This window comes from Maylandia zebra, linkage group LG1 (genome assembly GCF_041146795.1).
Source record: "Maylandia zebra isolate NMK-2024a linkage group LG1, Mzebra_GT3a, whole genome shotgun sequence".
Lineage (NCBI taxonomy): Eukaryota > Metazoa > Chordata > Actinopteri > Cichliformes > Cichlidae > Maylandia > Maylandia zebra.
Window position 1 is genome coordinate 12,646,539 of NC_135167.1, and position 23,296 is coordinate 12,669,834.

General features: G+C 39.0%; 2 protein-coding genes across 3 annotated transcripts in view; one reads left to right on the plus strand and one right to left on the minus strand.

The window, feature by feature from the left end:
* Window positions 1-109: 109 nt before the first annotated feature.
* wdr76 (WD repeat domain 76) lies at window positions 110-5,735 on the plus strand. 2 transcript variants are annotated; one of them, XM_004539584.5, is made up of 15 exons: window positions 111-310; window positions 509-619; window positions 703-792; window positions 957-1,049; window positions 1,316-1,374; window positions 1,712-1,829; window positions 1,976-2,077; window positions 2,296-2,336; window positions 2,476-2,629; window positions 2,861-3,019; window positions 3,096-3,211; window positions 3,323-3,421; window positions 3,553-3,705; window positions 3,795-3,848; window positions 3,951-5,735. In XM_004539584.5, exons 1-15 carry the CDS (start codon window positions 266-268, stop codon window positions 4,204-4,206), a joined length of 1,650 nt encoding a protein of 549 aa, XP_004539641.3. In that variant the 5' UTR covers window positions 111-265; the 3' UTR covers window positions 4,207-5,735. The 2 variants fall into 2 exon arrangements, with proteins under 2 accessions (XP_004539642.3, XP_004539641.3); XM_004539585.5 differs by lacking the exon at window positions 3,553-3,705 and having other exon boundaries at window positions 110-310.
* A 2,185-nt stretch (window positions 5,736-7,920) lies between these two features.
* Window positions 7,921-23,296, minus strand: part of frmd5b (FERM domain containing 5b) — a 77,651-nt gene continuing 62,275 nt past the window's right edge. Inside the window, exons 5-14 of the mRNA XM_004539583.4 lie at window positions 21,210-21,307; window positions 18,898-19,021; window positions 17,507-17,594; window positions 17,304-17,392; window positions 16,587-16,650; window positions 16,071-16,162; window positions 15,915-15,989; window positions 15,740-15,808; window positions 15,518-15,624; window positions 7,921-11,042 (exon numbers count right to left, since the gene is read on the minus strand). Coding sequence (XP_004539640.1) covers window positions 10,450-11,042; window positions 15,518-15,624; window positions 15,740-15,808; window positions 15,915-15,989; window positions 16,071-16,162; window positions 16,587-16,650; window positions 17,304-17,392; window positions 17,507-17,594; window positions 18,898-19,021; window positions 21,210-21,307 — 1,399 coding nt within the window. The 3' untranslated portion in view covers window positions 7,921-10,449. The remainder of the gene's footprint in view (window positions 11,043-15,517; window positions 15,625-15,739; window positions 15,809-15,914; window positions 15,990-16,070; window positions 16,163-16,586; window positions 16,651-17,303; window positions 17,393-17,506; window positions 17,595-18,897; window positions 19,022-21,209; window positions 21,308-23,296) is intronic.

The window sequence follows — 23,296 nt, forward strand, 5'->3', positions numbered from 1 at the left end:
CATCCCAGCAGAAGCTGAGGCCAGCTTGGTTGTTGGCGGGAGGGACCTAAACCTTTCTTCTCGTGACGTAAAAATATAAACCAATCAGGTGCCAGGATTCTGTTTCACAACAGAAGGGGAGGACCAGTTACAAAACATTTGCGGCATGTGGCGCCAATTGCGCCCCCTTGTAATTATCATGACCGTAATAGTTGTCACTTGTGAGGTGCTCACGTCTCGCTTCTCTCAAACAAATACTCGTACCTGTCGTCGTAAATGAACCAAAATGGCGACTCTCCGAACAAAGCGCGAAGCTGTTGTGCTTGTGAAGGTACAGTAGTTTTGTTTTAATGTGGTTTCCTGTTTTTAAACTTATCCTCCCTGTTTTAGGCAGCGACCTCATAGCATTAGCATCAAGAAGCACAGTTTTAAGTGGAGGTGTGTTGTGAGTTCGCTAAATCTTCGGTGAGAAAGTTGAATGAGTGCCTTAATGTCTCTGACTAAAATGTTAACGAGGGACACCTTGTAGGAAATGACCCCTGAGAATCTCGAGGCGACAGTGCGACGATCATCTAGAAACGGTTTTGCACCTAAGCGCCTCCAGTACTCTCCCGAACATGAAACTCCCAAGAAAAAAAGGGTGAGAGCTCGTTCACAGTGATGGGGTCGAACAGTCATTTTAAAACTTGACGATTTGTTAATTCTGTCGTAATTTCTTGATAGAAAACAAAAGCTGTCGCTGAAAATGGTAGTCAGAATAAGCAACCAAAAGATGAGGAGGATGCTGAAAACAGTGACGTGGAGCATGCACCTGTGAGTATGGAAACTTGGCACAGTTTGAATTCGACTTTGTGACTGACAGAAAGGTGTCTGTGCAGGTTCTCAGTCATCCAGCTCATGGTAGTTTAAGGAACTTCTAATGACTTGAAATCGGCAATTTTCTTGCAGTGTGTCAGTGCTGTATCTTTGTGTAACAGGAAGGGTATGGGAGACTTTCTGCCTATGAACTGGAGCGCCTGGAGAACATCAGACAGAACCAAGCTTTTCTGTCTTCTATCAACTTATTCCAGGTATATTATTGACTAAATCTGCCCTTTATCATCTGCATTGCAAATCTTTCATGGACCTAAACCTATCACTATCAGCACCATCAACATAAAGTTTAAATTCGACCAGCAACAGTAGATATTTAGACCAGCTACAAGCCATATTTACTGGTGTGATTAACCCAGGTAGACTGAGTGAGAAATAAATCCTTATGAAAAGGACCATATCTGTGATTCTGTCATTTGTCTGGATTATCAGAGTATCAATTATTGTTTTCTTTTGTTTAAAGGCCACTGAGGAGTTCAAGCAGCTTACTCGACCAAAACCATCACAGAGAGGTCTCACACGGTACAGTCGGAGTAATCAGGCATCGTGATACTGTGGAAAACCACAGTGGTGCAGAAATTATGAGAACAACATGGTTTTTCCCCTCCCATGTATTCTGTGGAACATCACAGTGCTCCTATAATATACTTTGTATTTGTTTTTGAGACTGAACTTTTTGAAGCTCAGGAAATAAGACTAGACTTGTCAACTCAACGTCCTTAGGTACAAGAAAAAAGTAACTTTTATGAAAGTTTTATGTTTGGAAAAACGGTTTGAATTCATCCTGACCCTGTGTCATGTTAAAATAGGAAACATATCTTTTTGGGCCTCCTGTAATGTTAAATTTCTTTGATTGCAGGGCACATGCTGCTGTAAAAGAAGTCGTGCCACCTCGCAAATCACTGCGACTCCAAAAAAAAGAAGCAGAGATCCTGGAGCTTCCTCCTGAACCGAGAGGGACACTTATTTATGAACAGGTGCCAACATATAGTCTAATAATGCATCTGTAATGTGTCAGTTCACACAGCTCCACTGCTGCATCTTAAGTGTCTTTAGCTTTTTTTTTTTCTCGTTCTTCCTCTCTGGGTATGTTACTCATTATAGTTGTTTACTTGCTTTCAAGTCTTCACCAGCAAAGAAGCCCTCTGGCCCTTTGCCCATGGATCCAGTGAATGTGGAAGAAGGAAGCAAGCTGCCTCCACAACTTCTTGAGCTCTGTTCTGAGGTAAGAGTCAGCTTTCTATGATATTTTCCCTTTTTTTTCCTATACAATATTTATTTACAATCTCACTCAGTTTAACATGTTGCCCCCCTTCTTTCCTACTTAAATGTGAATACTTTATACTGCCCATATTAGCCACAAGCATAATTTCTTATGCATATCCACTGTAGTAACTGTTCTTATTCGATTGGGAAGTCATGAAAATGCTTTTCTTTTCACAGGATGTAAAAGTAGATAAAAAGATACAGCTTGACCTAAAAGGGTAAGATTTAATATTTTTATTTGGATGTAAGATTACTGCACAGTTTACAAAAAGTGACTCTTGATGTACTGAGGGTCAGATGTTTTGGAAGAACCTGAGAAACAGATGAACAAACAAGTGCACTGATGTCTGAACACAGGTACCGTTCGTCTCTGAAGAATATGACGGTAAATGAGGACAAAGTGGCCAAAGTGGTGAAGGATCGCATCTTCTCTGCAACCTTCCACCCCTGCACCAGCAGCCTGTTGCTGGCTGCGGGCGACAAGTGGGGGAAAGTGGGACTCTGGAAGTTGGTGAGTTTTCTTTGCCTTAACTATGCATTAGTTCTTGACCACTAGATGGTAGAAAGTGTCTCAACAGTAAAGCTTCATGTCAGGCTGCAAAAATTCACAAGTGTTCTCCTCAGGCTAATTGGCCTGCTTCATGTTTGAATTCAGGTTTGTTTTTTGGTTTTTTTCGCTCTGAAAATCTTTATTTTAAATGAATTCCAACCACTGATTTACTGCATGTGTATGCTCTTCTAGGGTGGTGACTGGGGTGAGGATGGTGTCCTGCTCTTTGAGCCCCACACCCGTCCAGTGGGCTGCATGGCATTCTCCAAGTCTCATCCCACACAACTGCTGAGCCTCAGCTACGATGGATCCCTTCGCTGCATGGACGTAGAGAAGGCTGTTTTTGATGATGTAAGATACCTTCATTAGTTTAGTTCAATCTGGTTACGTTGTGATCCACGAATAAAAAAGGTTGTCCGTTTTCTAGGTGTATGATATTGAAGATGGCCTGAAAACGTTTGACTTCATGTCACATGACTGTTCGACACTAGTGGTCGGGAACTGGTATGGAGAGGTTGCCATTGTTGACAGGCGCACCCCAGGGTGAGATAATGACATAGTCTTAAAGTAATGAAAGTAGTACATTTTCTTTTCTTTTAAACAACTTTAATGTTGCACTCAAACATTTTTATAAGTATGTTATTTCATCTGCAGAAACTCCCATGAATCCCTCCACACACTGGACCCCAAGACATTGCGTTGTGTTAACGTCCACCCTTTACAGAAGCAGTACTTTGTGGTGGCTGAAAGCAAGTATGGGCTTTTTAAATTTTTTTATAATGTTTACACATCTCTTATGTGAATCTGTCTTTAAATTTTAAGTGTATGCTTTGTTTTTTTTTGTTTGTTTTTTTGTGTGTGTGTGTGGTTTTTTTTTTTGGCAGGGTAGTTAGTATTTATGACAGTCGAAATCTGAAGAAGACCAAAAGCCAGGCAGTGTCCCAGCTGCATGGCCACTCTTTAAGCATATCCAGTGCTTATTTCTCCCCTTGTACTGGAAACAGGGTTCTTACTTCCTGTATGGATAACAATATAAGGTGAAGCTGATGGATCACTGACATGCTGTATATGCTTAATTTTTTTCAGTTCCAACACAATGTCCTTTTTTCTTTATTTATTTTAACAGGATATATGACACATCTACACTGACTACTAAATCTCCCTTGCTGACAACCATCAGGTACATCCACTAAATTGAACTTTAAACTTTTCCTGTTCTTTTAAGTCATCTCTGTGTTAATAACGTGTACTTTCAACATGCCTTCTCAATCTAAATTGGCAGACATGACATGCAAACAGGTCGCTGGCTGACCAAACTATCAGCTGCGTGGGACCCCAAACTGGAAGACTGCTTCGTGGTGGGGAGCATGATGAAGCCTAGGAGGGTGCAGGTGTTCCATGAAAGCGGTCAACTCCAACATTCCTTCATGGACAGTGAGAATCTCAGCACAGTCCTCTCTGTCACTGCTTTCCATCCTACAAGGAATGCCTTGCTGGGTGGAAATGCGTCGGGACGCCTTCACGTCTTTTCTGACTAAATTGAAGACCAAAAAAATGTCTGATCAGCCGGTCTTGGTTCGGTTCATCAAGGTAGCAGGGACACAGTTTGGTAACAATCTGGATTTTCAGCCTATCAACTTCTAACTAGACAAGTCTTCCAATATAGCATCTTCATTCTGTATCTCACTAGAGCTTTAAATACATTACTATTCTTATACTAAAGCAAAGTAACACACCTGAAGCAGTGAAATGAATCATATCAAATTGTGAGTCATATTCTTAGACATGTTGCAGTGAGGCAATGCAGGATCATTAGCAAAGTAGCAGAATTTTCTTCCTCACTGCTCACAAAATACACATTTATAGCTACATTAGATTTAAACAAAGGGATTATCTTGTGCTTCCTCTCATTTTACACCTTATAATATTTAGATTTGTTCCAGTTAAAACTTTCATGCCAACTGAAATTTGGAATGGAACTGGATGTGGTCTTCTACTGTTGTATCCACTTTGACTCAACATGCTGTGTTGCACTGTTTAATGTGTTGTTTTAAGTTGCTGTTGTCAGTTTAAAGCAGCTTGGCTCATCTCAGTTTTACTGTTAATTTTTCCCCATCCAGACATTATACTGCACACTGGATATCTGCCACATGATTGTCTCACTAAATCTTTGCATTAATCTTATTCAGTAAAGTGTAGGAAACAAATGTATTCTTTTCTCCAACCTACTGTAAGTCGATGCTTCAGTTTCATGAAGACTGAATGAGCTCAACTTCTCAAATGACATGAAGCCTTAACTCCAGGATAAGCCTGTTTTGAACCCACTCCTGTGTTTGCAATTGTGTCCTTGGTGGATGTCAGACACATTTTCCTCATATGGCTGCCTTTTTTTTTTTTTTTTTTTTCTTCTTCTTTCACTTATTCTACCCAGTGTTTCTTAAAACTGTCAGACTTGCAAAGAAGCATGCACACAGCAGGGTGCTGCCGCTGCAAGACCTTAATTGTTTTTCTTTTCCATGGGCAGTATTCAGAGAGTAGTCATACAAGCTCAGTTTAAAGCTTGTGTGGCTGCTCTCTGGCACATGTAGACCTGCGTTCTATTAGTGCCTCCTGACTGTTCTTAGTGTCTTCAAATATCCATTTTCTCCTCTGAAACCTTTTACTCTGACAGATTTATCATGTGTGTCATGTTTATTTGGCAGGGTAACGACTAACCAACTGTTCATCTATTGTTGTTGACAGGTACACTTCCATGATCACAACCAGTTTTGACACAACTAGTGACAGAGAAACTTAATGTCATATATTGCCACAAGTTACAGTAGGTCAGTGTGTAAACTGGTTTATTTTGATATTTGGAGTTTATTTGGATTTTCTTTAACATAAGAGTCCAATTCGAAAAATTCATGGTTTATTATTTTATGTAAGGTTTATGTGATGTAAATGTCATTTCTGCACTGAGTCTCTCTGTCAGTGAAAGTGCTTTTGGAAATGCCTGTTATGTGTTAATCTCCTTTGTTTTCTCATTTGTAAAGTAAACATAATAAATAGACATTTTATTACAAAATACTGTACACATGAATGCTGTGAATCTCACCAGTAGTGACAGCATCATTATCACCTGAAGCTGGTAAAATAAGGTGTGTGTGTGCATGTGTGAGAATGAGAGAGGATTGACCACACTTTACTGTTTTCAAGCAGGGATGCAATGAAAAACTCCACATGGTGCTGATCTGGGTTGCACTGTTGACTGAATTTCACACTAAATGCTTTTATTTACTGCTTCTGTGACTTCAGAATTGAACTTGTAGCCAGACTAGCTCCCAGTTGTCAAGAATAGATGATATTTATTCATAAATAGATTACACGAGTCCTCCTTCAGTGATTGGAAATAAGCAGTCTTGTTTGGAGGTAATAAATGCAGGACACATGCTTACAGAGACATTTCCATGTGCAGGGCCATGGTACAGGAAGGAAGCTTACAGTAAGGCCATGTCTGAGGCCTTGTTTACATTATTCATTAAACTGAAAACAAGAGTTGCTTATTAGTGGAACTTTTACCCCTTGGTCACCGTGCCAGTGAACTACATTGCACAAGGAAAGGTTCAGGCAGTTTAAAAATGCTACTAATGCTGTTTAAATTATTTAAAAATATACCTGTTTTCTTCCATTGGAAATCTTGACCATGCCGCCAGGTGTTAAGTTGTTTCTGCCAAGTAAACCTGTATGCGATACATTTATAAACTCAGTCAAAAATTAGTCTAAGATAGACAACCAAACACGATTTACATGAAAAGATTTTTTTGGAGAAGTTTCTGTATCGCAGAGAGCGGTCTACCACTGCTGGTACACGCATACATCTGCAAACCGTTTCACCTTTTGAGGGGATTTAAAACAGTTTGTGTGACTCAGACAAACATTTTGTAGTTTACGGTTATTACATCTGACATTTATTGCTCCGATTGCTTTAGTTGTAGATTTTTCGACATAAAGGTGAGTAAAAAGCTAAATGTTCTCCTTTACTAGCCGTAGTTTTCAATACACAATTGCCTCGCATCAATCAAAAACCACAGAACACCATTTAAATTAACCTCCTAAGACCTGAACTCTTTCGCATTTTTAATTTCGCTTTGCTATTTGGGCTGATTGGGACCCGATGAATGTAAAAACAAAGAATTACATGCTTTTTTTTTTTTTTTACCTCATTTTTGTTTCTGAGAAAAATGAGGGCCACATATTAGGACATTCACTTTAAATTTCGCTAGAACAGTGGCAGTATCGTGTCCTCGTATGTTGATATCAGACCCTTGTAGAGGAAAATTTAGTATTTTGTCTACACAACCCAAAATGTGATGTCCACATACGTGGACGCTGGGTCCTAGGAGGTTAAATAAGTCAAGTCTGAAAACAACCCCAAAATCTATTTTTGTGTTTTTGTTTTTTTAAATTAAAATATAAATATTTCATTAGATGCTTATGTTGTTCTCTAAACTTTGTGGTAAAAGGGGAAAACACTGGTGCTAATACTTCTGTTTTTTTCACTCTGGGTACAAAAATAAAACCAGCATTTAAAGCTCCACATTGAACACTACAGCAACTCTCAAAGCAATCATTCTTGTGTTAACTTTGAATAAGATTTGAACACATCAACTTTCTAAATCACCTACAGGAACCTGCAAAACTGAAATCCTTTTTTGCATACATAATTCATGCTTAATTTTTTTTTTTTTGTATGACATATGTCTATTCAGCATGTTGTACCATACCAGGTGCGATCCAAAAATTCTGCAACTCTGCCAAAAAAAAAAAAACCAGTGTATAAACCATACCTGATAGAAATTAGGTCACTTTGTTTGATAATTACATTAAGTTTGGGCGGTGAGATGTAATTTCATGCATTTATTTCTTACAATTTAAGTCCAAAGATATTGACAGATTTCTTTCATTTCTTACAGCAGCATTTCTTTATCATGCAGAAAAACTGAAACACATTGTTGAAATTTCACTTTCTTCTGATATTGAGATATCGCAGGGATTAAGGGTTAAGGTAAACTTCTTTACACGTGTGTGTGGTTGTGACAAATAATACTTTGAAATGAAAATGAGCAATGGCTATGTTTTTAGGGTTTGTTTTCTTTCATTGCCAATTATCAAAATAATAATTCAAATTCAAACTAATAATTAAAATAGACTTTTTTCAGTTTGAATAATTTGCCCAAACAGAGGTTGGACTCTAGGCTTTTACATGGAAGTAGTTTTTTAAAATTTTTATTTCTTGTTAACAAATTTCTAAACGTTTTAATACAATAAAAACATGGTATTAATGTTAAAAATACAAGGTTTATTTGATATATTTATATTCATATAAATCCCCAAGCATGTGGTATCAGTTATTAATGTTGATAATCCATAGCTAACAGGCTGTGTCATGTTCATCATAAGGTCTGAATATGTTTTGCAGCTCCACAGAGATATTTTATTAGGGGCAATAAAACCCTTCACAGGGATTGATTGAATTTCATTTTTAGAATCTATGAACTTTTCAGGGAGACAAAATTGGGAAGGCATGCATGGATCTCTGGCTGTTGCCACAGCTGAGGTGGTTTGCTTCAAATGTGCTTCCTTTAAAGCTTCAGGGCATTAAGGGACAACCCGGTGTCGACCCTGGGGGAATTATTCAGTGTGCAACTTCATGAAAAATAGACTGGTCAGCTCCTGAACTGTTGTGGCGCCTGCAGGTTTGAACACTGTTGACTGTTTGGTCTTTGAGTTGCGATTCTCATCTCCAGTGATGAAAGTCAACATGATGGTTGGGTGAAAACAGAAAGTTCATCTTAGCTCTCTGCGTGAGTTTGAGGTCCATGATGACATTGCCCACAGGTAAGTGCAAGTGGTCAGACACCACTTCCAGGGAGCATTCTCAAAATGTCAACAGCACTGAAAGACGTTCAGATGTGTGCAACATGTGACCTAAGCCAAGCTAATATCAGGTATGATTTTTTGCTTTTTTATGGGCAGAGCCACAAAATCTTTTGATTGCTCCTTGTATACACACAGCATCCTAAGCACTTGTAGGCTTGTTGAAAGGGCAAATACTTTTAGAGTGAAAACTGACCTCATAGTTTGAATTGATTCTGTTGCTCTGGGCTGTAAAGACACACTGTAGGCTAACCTGTGAAATACAAGAAATAAGGCCGGAGAAGGACAGCAGACTATTTTGCCATCTGTTGACACAAACTGACAGAAGTATGGGACAACAGCGGTTTCTTTGGTTGGTGTTGATGAAGGTTGCAGAACGACGTAAACATGACTTATCTTAGGCTCATTTGTGAGTGCAGGGCTGAAAACCATAGATCCACTGCAACAAAAACAAACGAAAAACAGCTTCAAGTACATTAAAAGTCACTGTGAGGAACTGTCAGTGCGTTAACAAGATGGTACAAAAATGATTTAAATATATTCAGCCATTACACATAAATGCATAACTTTTTTTAACAGAGCAGAGCTAAACAAAGGTGAATGACAGTCACTCAACATGGGTCTTCAACTAAAAACAAACTCTTAACTATTTACTGTTGGAAAATTGCACTAATATTTGCACTTTACAAAGGTAAAACAAAGTCAAATTTCCCTTGATAGAAAGGATCTGCTTTTTTATATTAACAGTATTGCACATCAAGATGAACTACTCCTACAGATTGCAGTAGTCAAAGAACTGACCAGACACTTGACTACCATTATAGCGCTAGCTCACATAGTCCCATCACCTTTATAACTACTGTAAAAGTAACTACAGCAAAGTGACAACTGTTCCTCACGCACAGAAGTTCATTGTAGTTATTAGAGTTATTTGGCTGCTATTTCTTAAACAGTAAACCTATAAACTCCATTACTTATTTATATCCTTAAAAAGGCTTAATTTCTAGTCATTGGATGATGAAACTTTAACAGTTCCCTAGTGTCTGGACAAAAACTGTCAGCAGATGTTTGGCCGCTAATAAAGTCTTCTGTCAGGGCAGCACCATCACACACCCGTGTCACAAAGCTACTACAACTAGTCGTTTAGCAGTGTTTTTAAATTGAATGTTTCAGATCTGGGATTGTAAAGTACATCTGGAGAAATGTGTAACGTCTATTTGCATCTGCCTAAGAATCGTATAAAACTATAATATTTGCAAACACGTTTGACTCAGGACTCATCTACATTCAGTAATGCTTATTCGTCAATTTCACGCTTTCTCTAAGCCCACCACCTGAAAACAGCAGCCATAATAACATTTAATCACCATGAATATTGTTGATTTGATATAAAAAACTGATGATATAGTCTGCCCTCCATTTTTAAATCTTTTAAATGTCTTAAACTCTCAGTTGCACCCCAACACCTCAGATCGTTTTGTATTACAGTGATGATACAACATATAAATTAATAAAAAAATAAAGGCAACTATTATCTGTGGTTGAAGAAGAGAACTCAGGCATACTTGATACAGTTTTCAAATTAAACCCAGCTCCTGTGATTTTGTGAAAAAATAAAATACCTTGATGACCTGAATTTCTAAAGTAACATTTCCTTTCCTCGTAGTGATGGTCAAACGTAATAAACAAGGCTCTTCAGGGGACAGTACGTGGCTTGTGACAGGATTATTCCTGGGAGAAGCTTAGTTGAAATCAGGAACAGAGCCATCCATTTCTCTCCTCTTGCCTTCTCTTCTGACCTGTCTGTTATCTGTATCCAATTTCCATGAGCGCAGGCCTTTGTTGAGTCATTTGGTCTGTTTTCACTTTGCCTCACTAACAAGGAAACCTCCCATCCATCGTAACTTACAGGCGAACCAGCGCCGCAGAGGGCAGAAGTATTCAAAGTGGAACTGCTGGAATTCAGGTGTTTTGCGGATGTCTCTTAAGAAGGCAATGTCCAGGTCCGACTCTGTCAGCATGATGAGAAGCAGCAGCAGGGCGAACAGAAGTCCAATGGTAACCAGGAAGAGACGCAACACGCTCAGGATAAACTTGTTGAGCTCCTCTACCTCGCTAGATGTTGCGGGCCTCCTCTTGACCATACGTTGTTCTCTCCTGCTGTGCCCAAATTCTGTGGCCTGCCCCTCTTTCGATGTCCCTGCCTCTGACTCCTCCTCGTCAATGCTGCAGGGGGCACCATTGAGGTGACGAGCCAAAGGCATCTCCATTCCATGTTCTGCCACGGGTGTAGGCAGCACGCTGTCAGAGGGGCTGTAGTTCTCATCTGAGATGACTGCTGACGTGCTTGCCTCACTGCCATCTACCGTCTGGCTCCTTGAAGGCATGAAGGAGTCGCCATGCGAAACTGAGCGCACCGGTGTGGAGTGAGCACTGTCTCGAAGGGACTCCAAACCTGACACAAACAGCAGGGAAAGACAGGAGTTCATAAGATTCAATAACCGGAAGGAAGTTTGGTGCTCCTTGCACCACTTAAAAAAGGGATTTTGTCTTAGATGCGGGATCCAGGACAATAACGAACTTTCATCTAAAAAGCACTAAACACTCTCATTAATACAGAGAAGACCCCCCCCCATAATCAGACAACCCTCTATGAGCAAGCAGTTGGTGACAGGAAAAACTCCCATTTAACAGAAAGAAACCTCTGGCAGAACGGGCTCTGGGAGGGGCAGCCATCTGCTGTGACTGGTTGGGGCGTGAAGGGAGGGAGACAGGACAAAAGTGACACTGTGGAAGAAAACCAAAGACTAATAAAACTAATAATTAAATGCAGAGATTGTGTGAAAGCACAAAGAGAATGAAAATAGATGAGTGGAGAAGAGTGAAGAACTAAGGGAGAAGAAATACTCTTCTAACAGGCCCATTGCAGCATAACTAAAGAAGGATTAAGGGTCACCTGATCCAGCCCTAACTAAATTAAACAATATTATAAAAGGAAAGCTTTAACCCTAATCTTAAACATAGAGAGGTTGTCTGTCCCCAATGCGTGGATGTAGATGGATCCACATGTATTATTTGGCGCAGATTTTGTGCGAGACACCGTTCCAGATGCAATCCTCCTATTTATCCAGCCTGGAAAACAGCACTTAAGAGTACAGTAGGATTTGTGTCTCCCTCTGGTCTTGAACTATGGATCTTTCATGTGTGAACCACTACCCCATAAAATAGACTGTAGATTGCAAACCTACTTGATTGTTAAGTCATCATTTTGTATTGTTTTTCTCTTCTGAAAGCAGGCGGTATTAAAATACCTAGAATCGAGGACTGACTTACAGACTATCCATCATGTTGTTTTTGCAGGCTGATCTGGTAATATTGGAAATAACAGCTTTACACATGTAGGTGCCATTGCATTGGATAGGCAGTTTTTATAGGTATGCAGCAATTAATAGTTGCTCATGAATATCCACATAACTAGTAGATGCCTGGAAAAGACATGCTTATTATGTCTGAAAGTTATAGATATAAAAGTGGATATAAAGAACCTGTCCCTTATAGCACATAAAAGAGGAGGTCTAAAGGGAAATTACGTTCATTTGTTCCTTATTAATTAGTTCTGAAGCAAAGTTTCCACAAGCCTCTGGAGCTTGGCTTGCTGAGCTGCCAGAATATTCTGGTACATTTGTGCTTTCTTTAACACTGTGCTGACATCTCTTATGCTAATATAGTCATAAGGGAAGCTGGATTTCTTTTTAATGGCTAGCTTTTCACAACTTATGCAGAAGAAAATTAGCCTTCACATCATGTAATCTATGTCCAAGGAAATACAAATGGCAACTGTAACCCCAAAGCAAGCATGCAACATAAAACCGATGTCTTCTAGGAACTTACTCAGTTCTCATATTCTCACAGCTGCTTTTTGGAGGTTCATCACAGTGCAAACTTTCTATCTATCACATTAGATTTTAGCAATAGGTCTTACAGTCACTTAATACTGTAATGTTTTGAAATATAACCACAAAAAAAATCACTTTTAAAAATCAGGAAATCTATCACAAAATATCTCAATCCAACAAAACCAGCCTGATTTTTACCTGCACGATTGCCTGCTGGGCTGCAGCCATGTAACTGGAGTGGAACAGCTAGCCTGGAAGGAGCCCTGGACTCCTGTCTTAACCCAGGTCCAGAGCCTGAGTTTGAAGATCCCCCCGGTAGAGCGGGGAAAAGGGGAAGGACTCCCAGAGCCTTGCCCAAAAGCCTGGGTCCCAAAGACAGCACACGCACCTTCACATCCCGATAACAATGGTTGATCATACGCAGATGAACATTCACCTTGGTCTTGATCCGGATCAAACACTTCACCATGATTACACAACAGCAAAAGCACTATTTCCAATTGAGTTTCTACACGTTTTCAACTGCTATCCTTTCGCTTTCTAAATCTTAAAACGGCCTCTTTGTATTCTGCCTGTCTGCTGCCTGTCTTTGTCTCCAACTGAGACTGGTCTAGCTAAGCAGCACTACTCCCTTCTATGCAGTAAGCTCCCACATGCTGTTAAGGCGGGCTGACAGCGGTAGATAAATAGAAAGACAGTCAGAGTGAAAGACAAGGCCCAGGAATGTGGTCCCCTTGTGCCACAGTTCACCTCGACCTCCCCTCCTGCTGTCGGCTGTGACACACACAGCATGGTCCCTGACAGCAGGAGCTTTTTTCAGGCTGAGATATCATTGCCAGTTGAAATACCAGTACAAATATAGCAACACGACAAAACACAGGGGGGTTGCTTCCCTGCTGATACACTGGGGTGCAATGTCAGAGTCCAGGACAAGAACTAAGGCTGGTTTGATAAAATAAATTTTTTCTATTTGCTTTTCTTTTTTGCAGACAGGCTATGTTGTAAGTTTATTAGTGTGACTGAGGCCGATCGGCAAAGAGTAAACTTACTCTCAGTGGCAGCATTGGCAAAAGGTTAATAGCCTGTTGGAGGAAAGGCAGGATGGTAAGTGCCCTTTATAAACTGACAGGATGACTTTCTCATGTCAAAATAATACCTGAGGCCAGTTGCTGATGGGCACTGCAGTGTGTGCACTTTTCAGTAAAGCACACCCTTTAGAGAAAGAGTGAGATCTCACAAAAATACAGAGAAAGCGACTGACATTTGCAAGTAGGTAGGCTGTTAACATGGAAAAGCACTTAGATTGCGCTCTTTCTCCATGCAGGTATTCACAACTATGTCTGATAGTGTTATAAGGAATCTAAAAAAAATGCTGTGCCATTGCTGTGCAACCCAGATCAAATCACAGGATTAAGACAGTGATTTCTTATGTGCCCTGGGGGACTGATCCCCCAGGGCACACTATAAGGCAGACTGTGATATCTCTAAATTAACCAATAAAATAATTTTTTAAAAGATAATAAAAATCTATATTTTGAGGTAAGTGTAATGCCTCAACACCAGGGCCCAAGATTTAATGGAAATCAGCAATTTAGCTAAGAAGTTTAGGTAGCTACAGTAAGACCTGGCCTAACTGGGAAGACTTTATATGTTTAAACAAGAAAAAAAGCACAGTGGATAAAGTGTTTATATTAGTAAACTAAAGGAAAAGAAATGAACTAAAACTATCTGAGCTATAGCAACATATTTAATACCTCCTGTATTATCAGGATTTGAGCAACCAAATATGGCACACAGGTTCCTCTTAGAACTCTGATGGTTCTTATGGGATAGATTTATAGTGCACCTCGGATTAACCATCTAAAGCAACAGACAGTGCACAAGACAAGTGAAGAAGAGAATGCAGGTATGGTGGAGTGGGTGGAGACGAGTGTCAGGGGGTGACTTGTGTGAAGGATAGCAGCAAAAGTGAATGGGAAGGCTTACAAGATGGTACTGATATCTGCTATGATGTGTGGTTTGGAGATGGTAGCACTAACAAAAAAGACAGGAGGCAGAGCTGGACGTGGCAGAACTGAAGTTTCTTTGTTGGGAACAAAGAGAATGGACAAGATTAGAAATGAGTATACCAGAGGGACAGCTCAGATCAAGCGGCTTCGATTCAAAGTTAGGCAAGGCTGAGATGGTTTGGATGTGCAGGTACTTTGTTTAAGAGAGGAGATCTAGTGGATATATTGGACAAAGGGTGTTGAAAATGGAGCTGTCTGGCAGGAGAAGAGGAACACCACAGAAAAGATTCATGGATATAGTCAGGGAGGACGTGCAGAGGGCTGGTGTGACAGACGACGACCTGTGGATAGGGTGAAATAGAGGCAGATGCCCTCTAAAGTGAGCAGCCAGAAGAAGAATACTTTTATAGCGCCTTTCTCTTCAGTGTGAGCAATCATGTCACCTTCTACTAGAAGTCTCGTTTACCCAGTCACATGAACATTCATACAGTGCCTTTATCTATGTCTTAGTGTTTTATCTAACTTTCACAAGCACTCTCACACTCAAATGGATTCCTCAGGGTTCAGTATGGAGGAGCCGGGGATAACAACAGTGGACCTTCCAGTTTGTAGAAAACCCGCTCTACCATCACAGCCATCACTTACCTATAGATATTGTGACGCCATCGTGTTACCTAGCAACCAACAGTCTAAAATGATCCATGTGCAGTATTTGTGCACTTATAAAGCCCAATAATAGCACTTGTATTTCATAAAGTAACAATAGCAAATAATTTATATCCACAAAAATGATATATTATGATGTCAGCATGTTAATAGTAACCATCCACTAATGGACTAACATCACTAACCAAACAATGCTATAGTATGAGCATATACTAGGTAAAATTATTGGTTAAACAGCCCTCTTTTTGCACACTTGCAAATACATATATTGTTTGGCAGTTTGAGGACTGACTCCCATGACTTCCACCAACACAGTGAGAGCTTCAGCTACACTTTGCTCTTGTGTTTGTGCGGTTTACCTTCCATAATGGAAATGTGCACAGCTCTTCGTCGGGTCCTTGGCACACTCGTTAGACGAGGGCCATGAGTGATGGATGGACAGCTCCTACTAGGCACCATACCAGCCCTGTGAGAAAACACATGTATGCATAAAGCCCCAAACAAACACATTTGACAGTGCATTCAGAGCTTAATCAATTTGTTACATAATTTAATCAATGCATGATTGTTATGATTGTTACCTGTGGATCTCCGGGGGGTCTCTCTTAATTTTAGCACTTTGTTCCATTACTTCTTTTGCAACCTTTCCGCTAAAAAACAGATAAACGTGACCACTACGGCAAGCACTGAAAACTCCCAATTGTACTTAGTATTCCCATATCATGCTTTGCAATAAACATATTGTTCTGTTGATACCTGTATCTAAAGCGACTACCCTTGAAGAAGAGGTTACTACTGGACACAGTGCGGACTTGGCTTGACTTCTCCAGCCTGTGAGTGAAAAACCATAAATACAGTCATTAGCTTAAATGAAAAGATACCTATTCAGTTTTTGTATGTAATTTTACTCACTTGTAGAAGGCCTGATTCTCCACCCCACACTTCCAAAGATGCTTGCAGGCCTCTGGTGTAGGTGCAAAGTAAGTCAGTATGATCTTCTTATCCTGTAACCAGTCCACTATATTAACTCATATTTGTGATGAAAGCAACATTCTTTTTCATCTAAAGGCTTTACATTCTCATTCAAACCAAAGCCTACATTGAGTTTTAGAATATGAGAAGGTGTCTATACAGATATATTTAAAGGGCACTGTAACCAATCAGCCAAAGAAAACCCAAAAGAAATAATCCTTCTGATCTAAACATCAACCGCCTCTAACACAGTGTCTTTATTTTACTCTTTTGTCTGCTAAAACCTATGGGTAGCACACATTTTTGTCAAATCCTTCCTCATTTATTTCCGCATTAAGAATATAGTACAGTGGCTCCCCAGTGGCAGAGTCTCCATGCATAAAACATGGACGCACTCATTTAACTTCCTGAGCTCCACAGGCTAGAATAGGCAGTTTTAATAATGAATACACATACCTCCTTCTGATTTGCATATATATGGAACGTCTTTGCTTCAAACTTAAGTTTGGTCACCTCCTCCCTGAGGTTAAAATAAAGAAGACAAACCAAACAGAGTAACAAAGAAATCAGACCAGAAAGAATAGGGGAGAAAGTGAGCAAAAGAAAGGAGAGACATAAACCAAAAAAGGCTGTAAAATATTAAGAGCTGTAGGTAAATTAACAGGGCTAACAGTGATTCATTTCTGTGCAAGAGCTGCAAGAGCTCAAATGCTGATTTGGAAACAACAAAACAAGTCAGATGCTGTGAAAACCTCGAAGCTTTCTCTGCGGTCTTACAAAGGTTACTGTTATCTTCTTGTATGGATAACTGGTTACTTTTTTCCTTTGGACTCTCTTGCATCACATTTCACAATATTTTAAAAATTGTACTGTACTTTGTGTGTTTTTTTCCAACAATGCGTGAAATTGTATTAAGTTTAGGATTTTATTTGTTCTTTTCTTTATTTAAAGCACTGAGGTCATTTTGAAGTGGAATGTAGCTGATATATTCATGGGCATAAAAGTTTAAAATAAGTTTAAATGTTAAAGTCTTTTGATGCTTAATTCATATTTGAGCTTTTTCTGCAACTGATGGGGAGATTTTATTTAAAATAAAGTCACTGTCTTGCTAGTACAAACCTTTGATATGAATATGATTATCAAGTGAAGTTTCAACTCTTCATCTCTACTCACCATTTGAGGAAGTGAACCCTCCTGTTTCCTTGCAGCACAGTGAATCCAAAAGGGGTGAAAGCCAAAAAAGCCGGGTTCCCAGACACATCCTGACAGCACATCCGTGTTTTTGTAAAAACATGGATTTGAGTTAACATTTTAAATCACAATGACATTCAGTCATTCATGTTAGGGTTCACTTTACTGTAAATCTTAATGATAACCTTGCATGGATGTGGGTCGACCCCATAGGTCTCCAACATCTGAGCCTTCTGAAGAAAGTTGAGCTCTGATGTTTCAGGAGTCTGACCTCTGAGAAAAAAGTTAAATAAATAAAGTCAACATACTGGGTTCTGTCACAACTCTTAATTCATGGAGACAGACTTATGTGAAGATTATCATTATCAAACTTGATAATGTGTAGCATCAGAAAGGTTTGGATGCTTTAATTTTCCTAAAGAAAAAGTCTCTAACCATCTACTTACTCTTTTAAATGTCTATAGCTACCAGGGTGTAAACTGTGCAGGATACATAATTAAATCTGTTCACTGTGTGTAAAGAATCAAACAAAAGCTTACTTCAGTTTTTAGCCCTGCAGGTCAAACTTTAAAGCAGTGACTATAATGTTCTAACAGCTGTTGTACTGACCACAGGAATGAAAGGATTATAAATCAATCTGCTGTCTACATTTTCTTCTATTAATAATCCTTGATGAAACTAGTGTATGAGTCACATTAGCTCGGCTGGAGAACATACTGTAGCTCTTTGTTTTTGCTCAGGCAGTCTGAAATAAACTGAATTAACGTCATTATCCCTTTGCCACACTCAAGTTTCTTGTATCTTAGCAAATTACACTGTTATTCTTATGCAAAATGTTTTACGGACAACCTTTGACACTTAACTCCAGGGAATGTACTTAATTATGGGAAGGAAATGAGCAACAGAGGGCAGTATAGGATTGAATCTATACCCAGTGCCAGCGTCCTCCTGGGTTTTGTACATTGTATATACAGCAAGTATAAGTTACTGTGGAGCTGTTTATTTGATTAAATCCTCTTTTGCCCAGGAATACTATCTGCAAGGTTCATCTTCCAACATTGTACAGAACATTGTACAATGTACTCCTAGTCTCAACATCACTGAGCTGGTCTTAAATTATCCAGTCAGTCTAAATCCACAGAAGAACTACAATTTTTCCAAAATCTTAAAACAAATTACCAGCACAGTAAAAAAAAAATGTATTCATGTTTTTTTAAACATTCTTTAAAGGTTTTGTACCACATGACAGAAAAAACATCTAGGTACCTCTACATCACTGCTTTTAATTCACAATACCTGCTACATAATTAAAAGTTCAGAACTTTTTACAATATATAAGAAATTATGCTTGCCTATCTTGTCTTAATATCCTAAATGAGAATTCCAATGTTGCCGTATGTTGATCTAAAAGCATCCGCACTCATGTAAGTTAAATAAGAAGCTATATATTATATAGAATAGTTGATTGCATAGGTGCTCCAAGTCAGCTATGCTCTTGTGATGCCTGCACCTTGCCTCTGATAAAACTGAAGGAGACTACACAGGTATGCAGGCATCTGGACACATGCCACCTTACATCAGCTCAGTTTTGTGGATCTCAGCAATCCGCCGCTCCAACTTCTCTGAGTGCTTCGGGAAGAACTGAAACTTGGAGCTGTAGCCCTCTGGATGTTTCCCAGGGTCATAGTCACCAATTTCAGCTGGAAAATTAAAAAGAAAGAAATAAAAGAAAAGGATGACTTTTTTAAATGATTTTATGTTTGGCTTTTTGCCTTGCCTTTAATTGATAGGTAAAGCTAAGTGTGAAACGATGACATACAGCAAAAGGCCAGAGTTGGAACTGGGACTGCTGAGGTAATAAATTAGATGGTGTATGTGCTACCAGCTGGCCCATGAGTCACTTTTTTGTGATGTAAGACCCTTCAACCAACTATGGGATAAAGAAATCGTAGCTAAATGCTATTGCTTGAACTTTCAAACAAACAACTGGACTAAATTATGTTCATCATACAGGGGTTGTTCTTATTAGCTCAGTTTAAAGATAAATTGTACAAGTTGAATAATCATGCACAGAGAGACAGTGTGTTCTCAGTATTAAGAGAATATTAACTCCGTCCTGCTGCCCAGCATATCTTTGAGCATGAAAATGTCACATAGAAAACAGTGAAAAATATTTTCACTTTGCCAATTTTGACATTAAAAGGTCTTTCCTTTTACTCAGAATTATTTCAGTTTATGTTGTGTTCAGCTACCAGTGACAATGTTTGACTTTCTCATTTATGTGGTTGGCCTTGACAGAAAAGAGTTTGTGCTGGGGTGCATGATACTGAAAGACATTTCTTTAAACTAATAGTAGTAAAAAGATTAAACTTCGATTATAACTTTTCAAGGTTAAAACATCTGCTCACGAATACACGAATCTTTATTCTGAATCAAAACTTTGACATTCAAGCAAAGATCAACAAATTAACATAGGTAGTAATTATTTAGCATAATTGGGCAATAACAAAATTTAAGCACACTGTAAAACGAGTGATTTGAGATGAGAATACTTTGCTCTTCCTCTTGGTTACTTCTTTCAAGTCTTGGAGAATATGACTCTTCTATACTGTAAAGGGGGACTCTGGCCAATTATAGGTCCTTTCAGAGAAATGGTGTCCCTATTGGCGATTACATGTCACCTCAGATGGTGAAAAGTGTGACTCAGTGGTGGAAAATCCTGGTGGAATAGCTCTCATTCCTGGCTTCACAGCCTTCACAGAGCCATCCCACCCCCACCGAAAAAAGAAGACAGACTTAATAAAAAGAGCATAAAAGACAATGTGACTGAAAAAATATTTAAAAAGCATGTAAATCTGCAAAGTTTCTCAGTTTCATCTGAGCTGTTGTTGTGTTTGGTTTGGTTAGGTTAAGAAAAGTAGATCCACCATAAAAATAGGTGCTATGATAACCAGGCTAATGACAGCTAACTTAATTACAGTGCCAGCTGCAAAAGATTGGGGAAGTTTTTTGCCCATGTGATAGTATCAGAGTTGTGATTGTCGTAACTGCTGAGATGTTTTCCAACTCACAAATAAACTGTATACATTGCATTAAGTGTATATTATATATATGTAATGTTTTTAAGCCCCCGCAGATGAACTCTCTTTATCTGGTGTATAAAAATACAATATTTCTAAAGACTGGTGTGGTTGAAACCACATTTGTATTGCAGCCACTCAAGGCTGCTGTTTCTTATTCAAACTGTTATTCTCCCTCTCAAGTGATTATTGCTAAATAATTAAAAGACACAGTTCACCCAAAAAAATTACATTTCTTTTCTGGCCTGTTATTCTGTTTATTCGTCTACATTATTTTAGTGTGAAATGCACAATTTTGTTAATGCATGCGTTCTAAGGCACATGCGGTTTGTATTATTTACTGTAGGAACATAAAGAGACACAGAGGACATTTAGATTCAGGGAATGTCTGAGAGACAGAATCCTGGCAGCAGAGATGTTTGGTAGTGTGTGTGACAGGGAAACTGTTTCTTAATGCACCTCACCCCTCTGCATGTTGATGAGTCTAACACCCAGAGGAACCAGGAAGTCTTTTTGTCAGAACTCTCAGATTTGGTTTCAAAGCATGTAAACATCTTAAATTAAACTGATGATTTTTTTTTACATTGAGTTTATCTAAGTTGCTTTTCATACTGTTATTTAAAAAAAAAAATTCAGTTCAGCATAAAAACAACAAACTCCGATTCCCTTTGCAAACAACAGTATGAACCCTATGAGTCTTCAGCTTTTAAACACACTCTGCTCACATGTTTGCACACAACCACACAGTGAAATATATGTTTACAGTATGATTAAACATACTCGTCTCAAAAAAGGTTGTTTGTCATACCTTGTAATATATAGGCAGCCAGCAAAGCTGCATCTGATGTCTTGCACAGGAGGCGGCCGTGGTAGAGATCCCTCTTAACCTGCAGGAAGACAAGATATCTGTGGAGTGGAACACAGAGAAACTGATTTGGGTCATTACTCATAGGACGTCTAGATGTTTACAATTTAAAATTAAAGTGCCTTTTGAGGCTGCGTATATAGTATATGGGAAGTCACTGTTAGAAGATGAAATTCTGAGAGTACCAAATAAGAGCTGAGGCTGACTTCTATAAAGTGTTTAGAGTGAAAGACATGATGACAGATTATGACACGAGTGTTTTAAGGCGACTTGAGATTGTATGTCTGTGTTTACTACGAATAAGCAACCTTGTAGACCACAACCACAGTAAAATGTAAAATACATAAATGTAACTTTTGAAACCTTATTAGAATACTCAGGCCTTTTTGTAGCCCATTTTTTAATTCACTTATAACACAATTTATGAGAAAAATGAGTCATCATCTTATGTCCAGGCTTCTAAAATGGACTGGTCATGCATTTAAGAAGGTGAAAATTTATTCTAATTTCACACAGAGCATGAGCATCCATCCATCCATCCTCTGCTGCTTCAGCCTTTCCCAGCTTCTCTACATGTTCATGAAGAGCCTGAAGAGGGTGTGAGACAGAGCACACCCTGGACAGGTCTGGACCAGTCTGTCGCTGGAGTTTCGAGCTTATACATAATCATTTTGGGAATTGAGATTGATTTAAAATATGATTGCAGTTTCATGGACAAACCCTCTGGGTACAACTTCATCTTCTGGTCTCTTCTACAACATCCAAGAATTCCTGTCTGTCATTTTGCTCACCCTAAATTCATTTCATACGGCTGTGATTCTGCTTCTCTCCAAGCAGCAAAGCAATAAATAGCATAGAAGTATTAAGCATTGCTGGGAAAAAGTGTGGTTATTGAGCATTTTACATTACTGAGGTTATTACTTGTTGTCTTCAATGTGTGCAAGTTTCATACAAGGTTCATTTTTATGTAATTTCTACTGCCTTTGCCACCTCATTGCTCACAAAATCTTGCATGGTACCCAAGTTTCTTTTACAATACACAAAAGCAGGATTGCTGTGAAATAACTGGTATTATTTAGATATATTTTTGCTTATCCGCTATGCATTCATTTGTCTGTAAAAGCCTCTAGTCGGAACAGATGGATGAGGATGGAGGGGCTCTGCCTTGCCGGCGCGCTGGTCTATCAAAATGAGCTGGATTGTGAATAAGAGATTTCATTGCATGGCAACCAGTCGAGGGATGTGATTTACAGGGATCTGTGCACTTGGAAGCTCTCCGGCTCACGCCTCACAGCAGTTTGTTCAGCTGTCACAGATGCTGCACGCCATACAGTAGTGGCACAGAGCTTCATGACACCACGGCTTGCACAAAAGGAAACACTCAAATCCTCTCTGCACACAGGCCACTGTGCTGAACTCGGAGTACTCTTACAAATTGAAAAGCGTGGGTTTCTGCCCCTTCATAACCACTTGCCCATTTTAATACTGGACTTTAGATAATTTATAGGGTCATTTTGGCTCATTAATAAAGAGGCCAAGTTGAAACCCATTTTCAACGTTCCCATTAAAATTGCTATTATACTTTCCAGGGTTTTTTTTCCTTAAGCGAATAACAATTTACTGAAAAGGATTCCTTATTTAAAATCAAATAGGATTTCCTAAAAATCTCGTTTAAGTTGCAGTGGTATTATTCATTCTTCCATTTTGTAAAAGCCAGCTACAGAAGCATAAAAAGGCATTATCTGATTGGATTTTATGAGATAAGTAAGGGCAGAAGAAAAAGATGTCTTCCCCACCCCTTTTTGGTTCAATAAAAGTCTCTCTTTGCTGTGGAGACTTTTATTATTTTACATCTGCCATTTAAGTTTGATCTGTGTCAGCATTTCTTAGATTGTTGAGTGTAAGAAGCAAAAAGGTAGACATCTATACACATTTCCTGCTTTAAGTTGTGTTAAAAAGGAATATTCCACACACATATAATAATAATAATAATAATAATAATAATAATAATAATAATAATAATAATAATG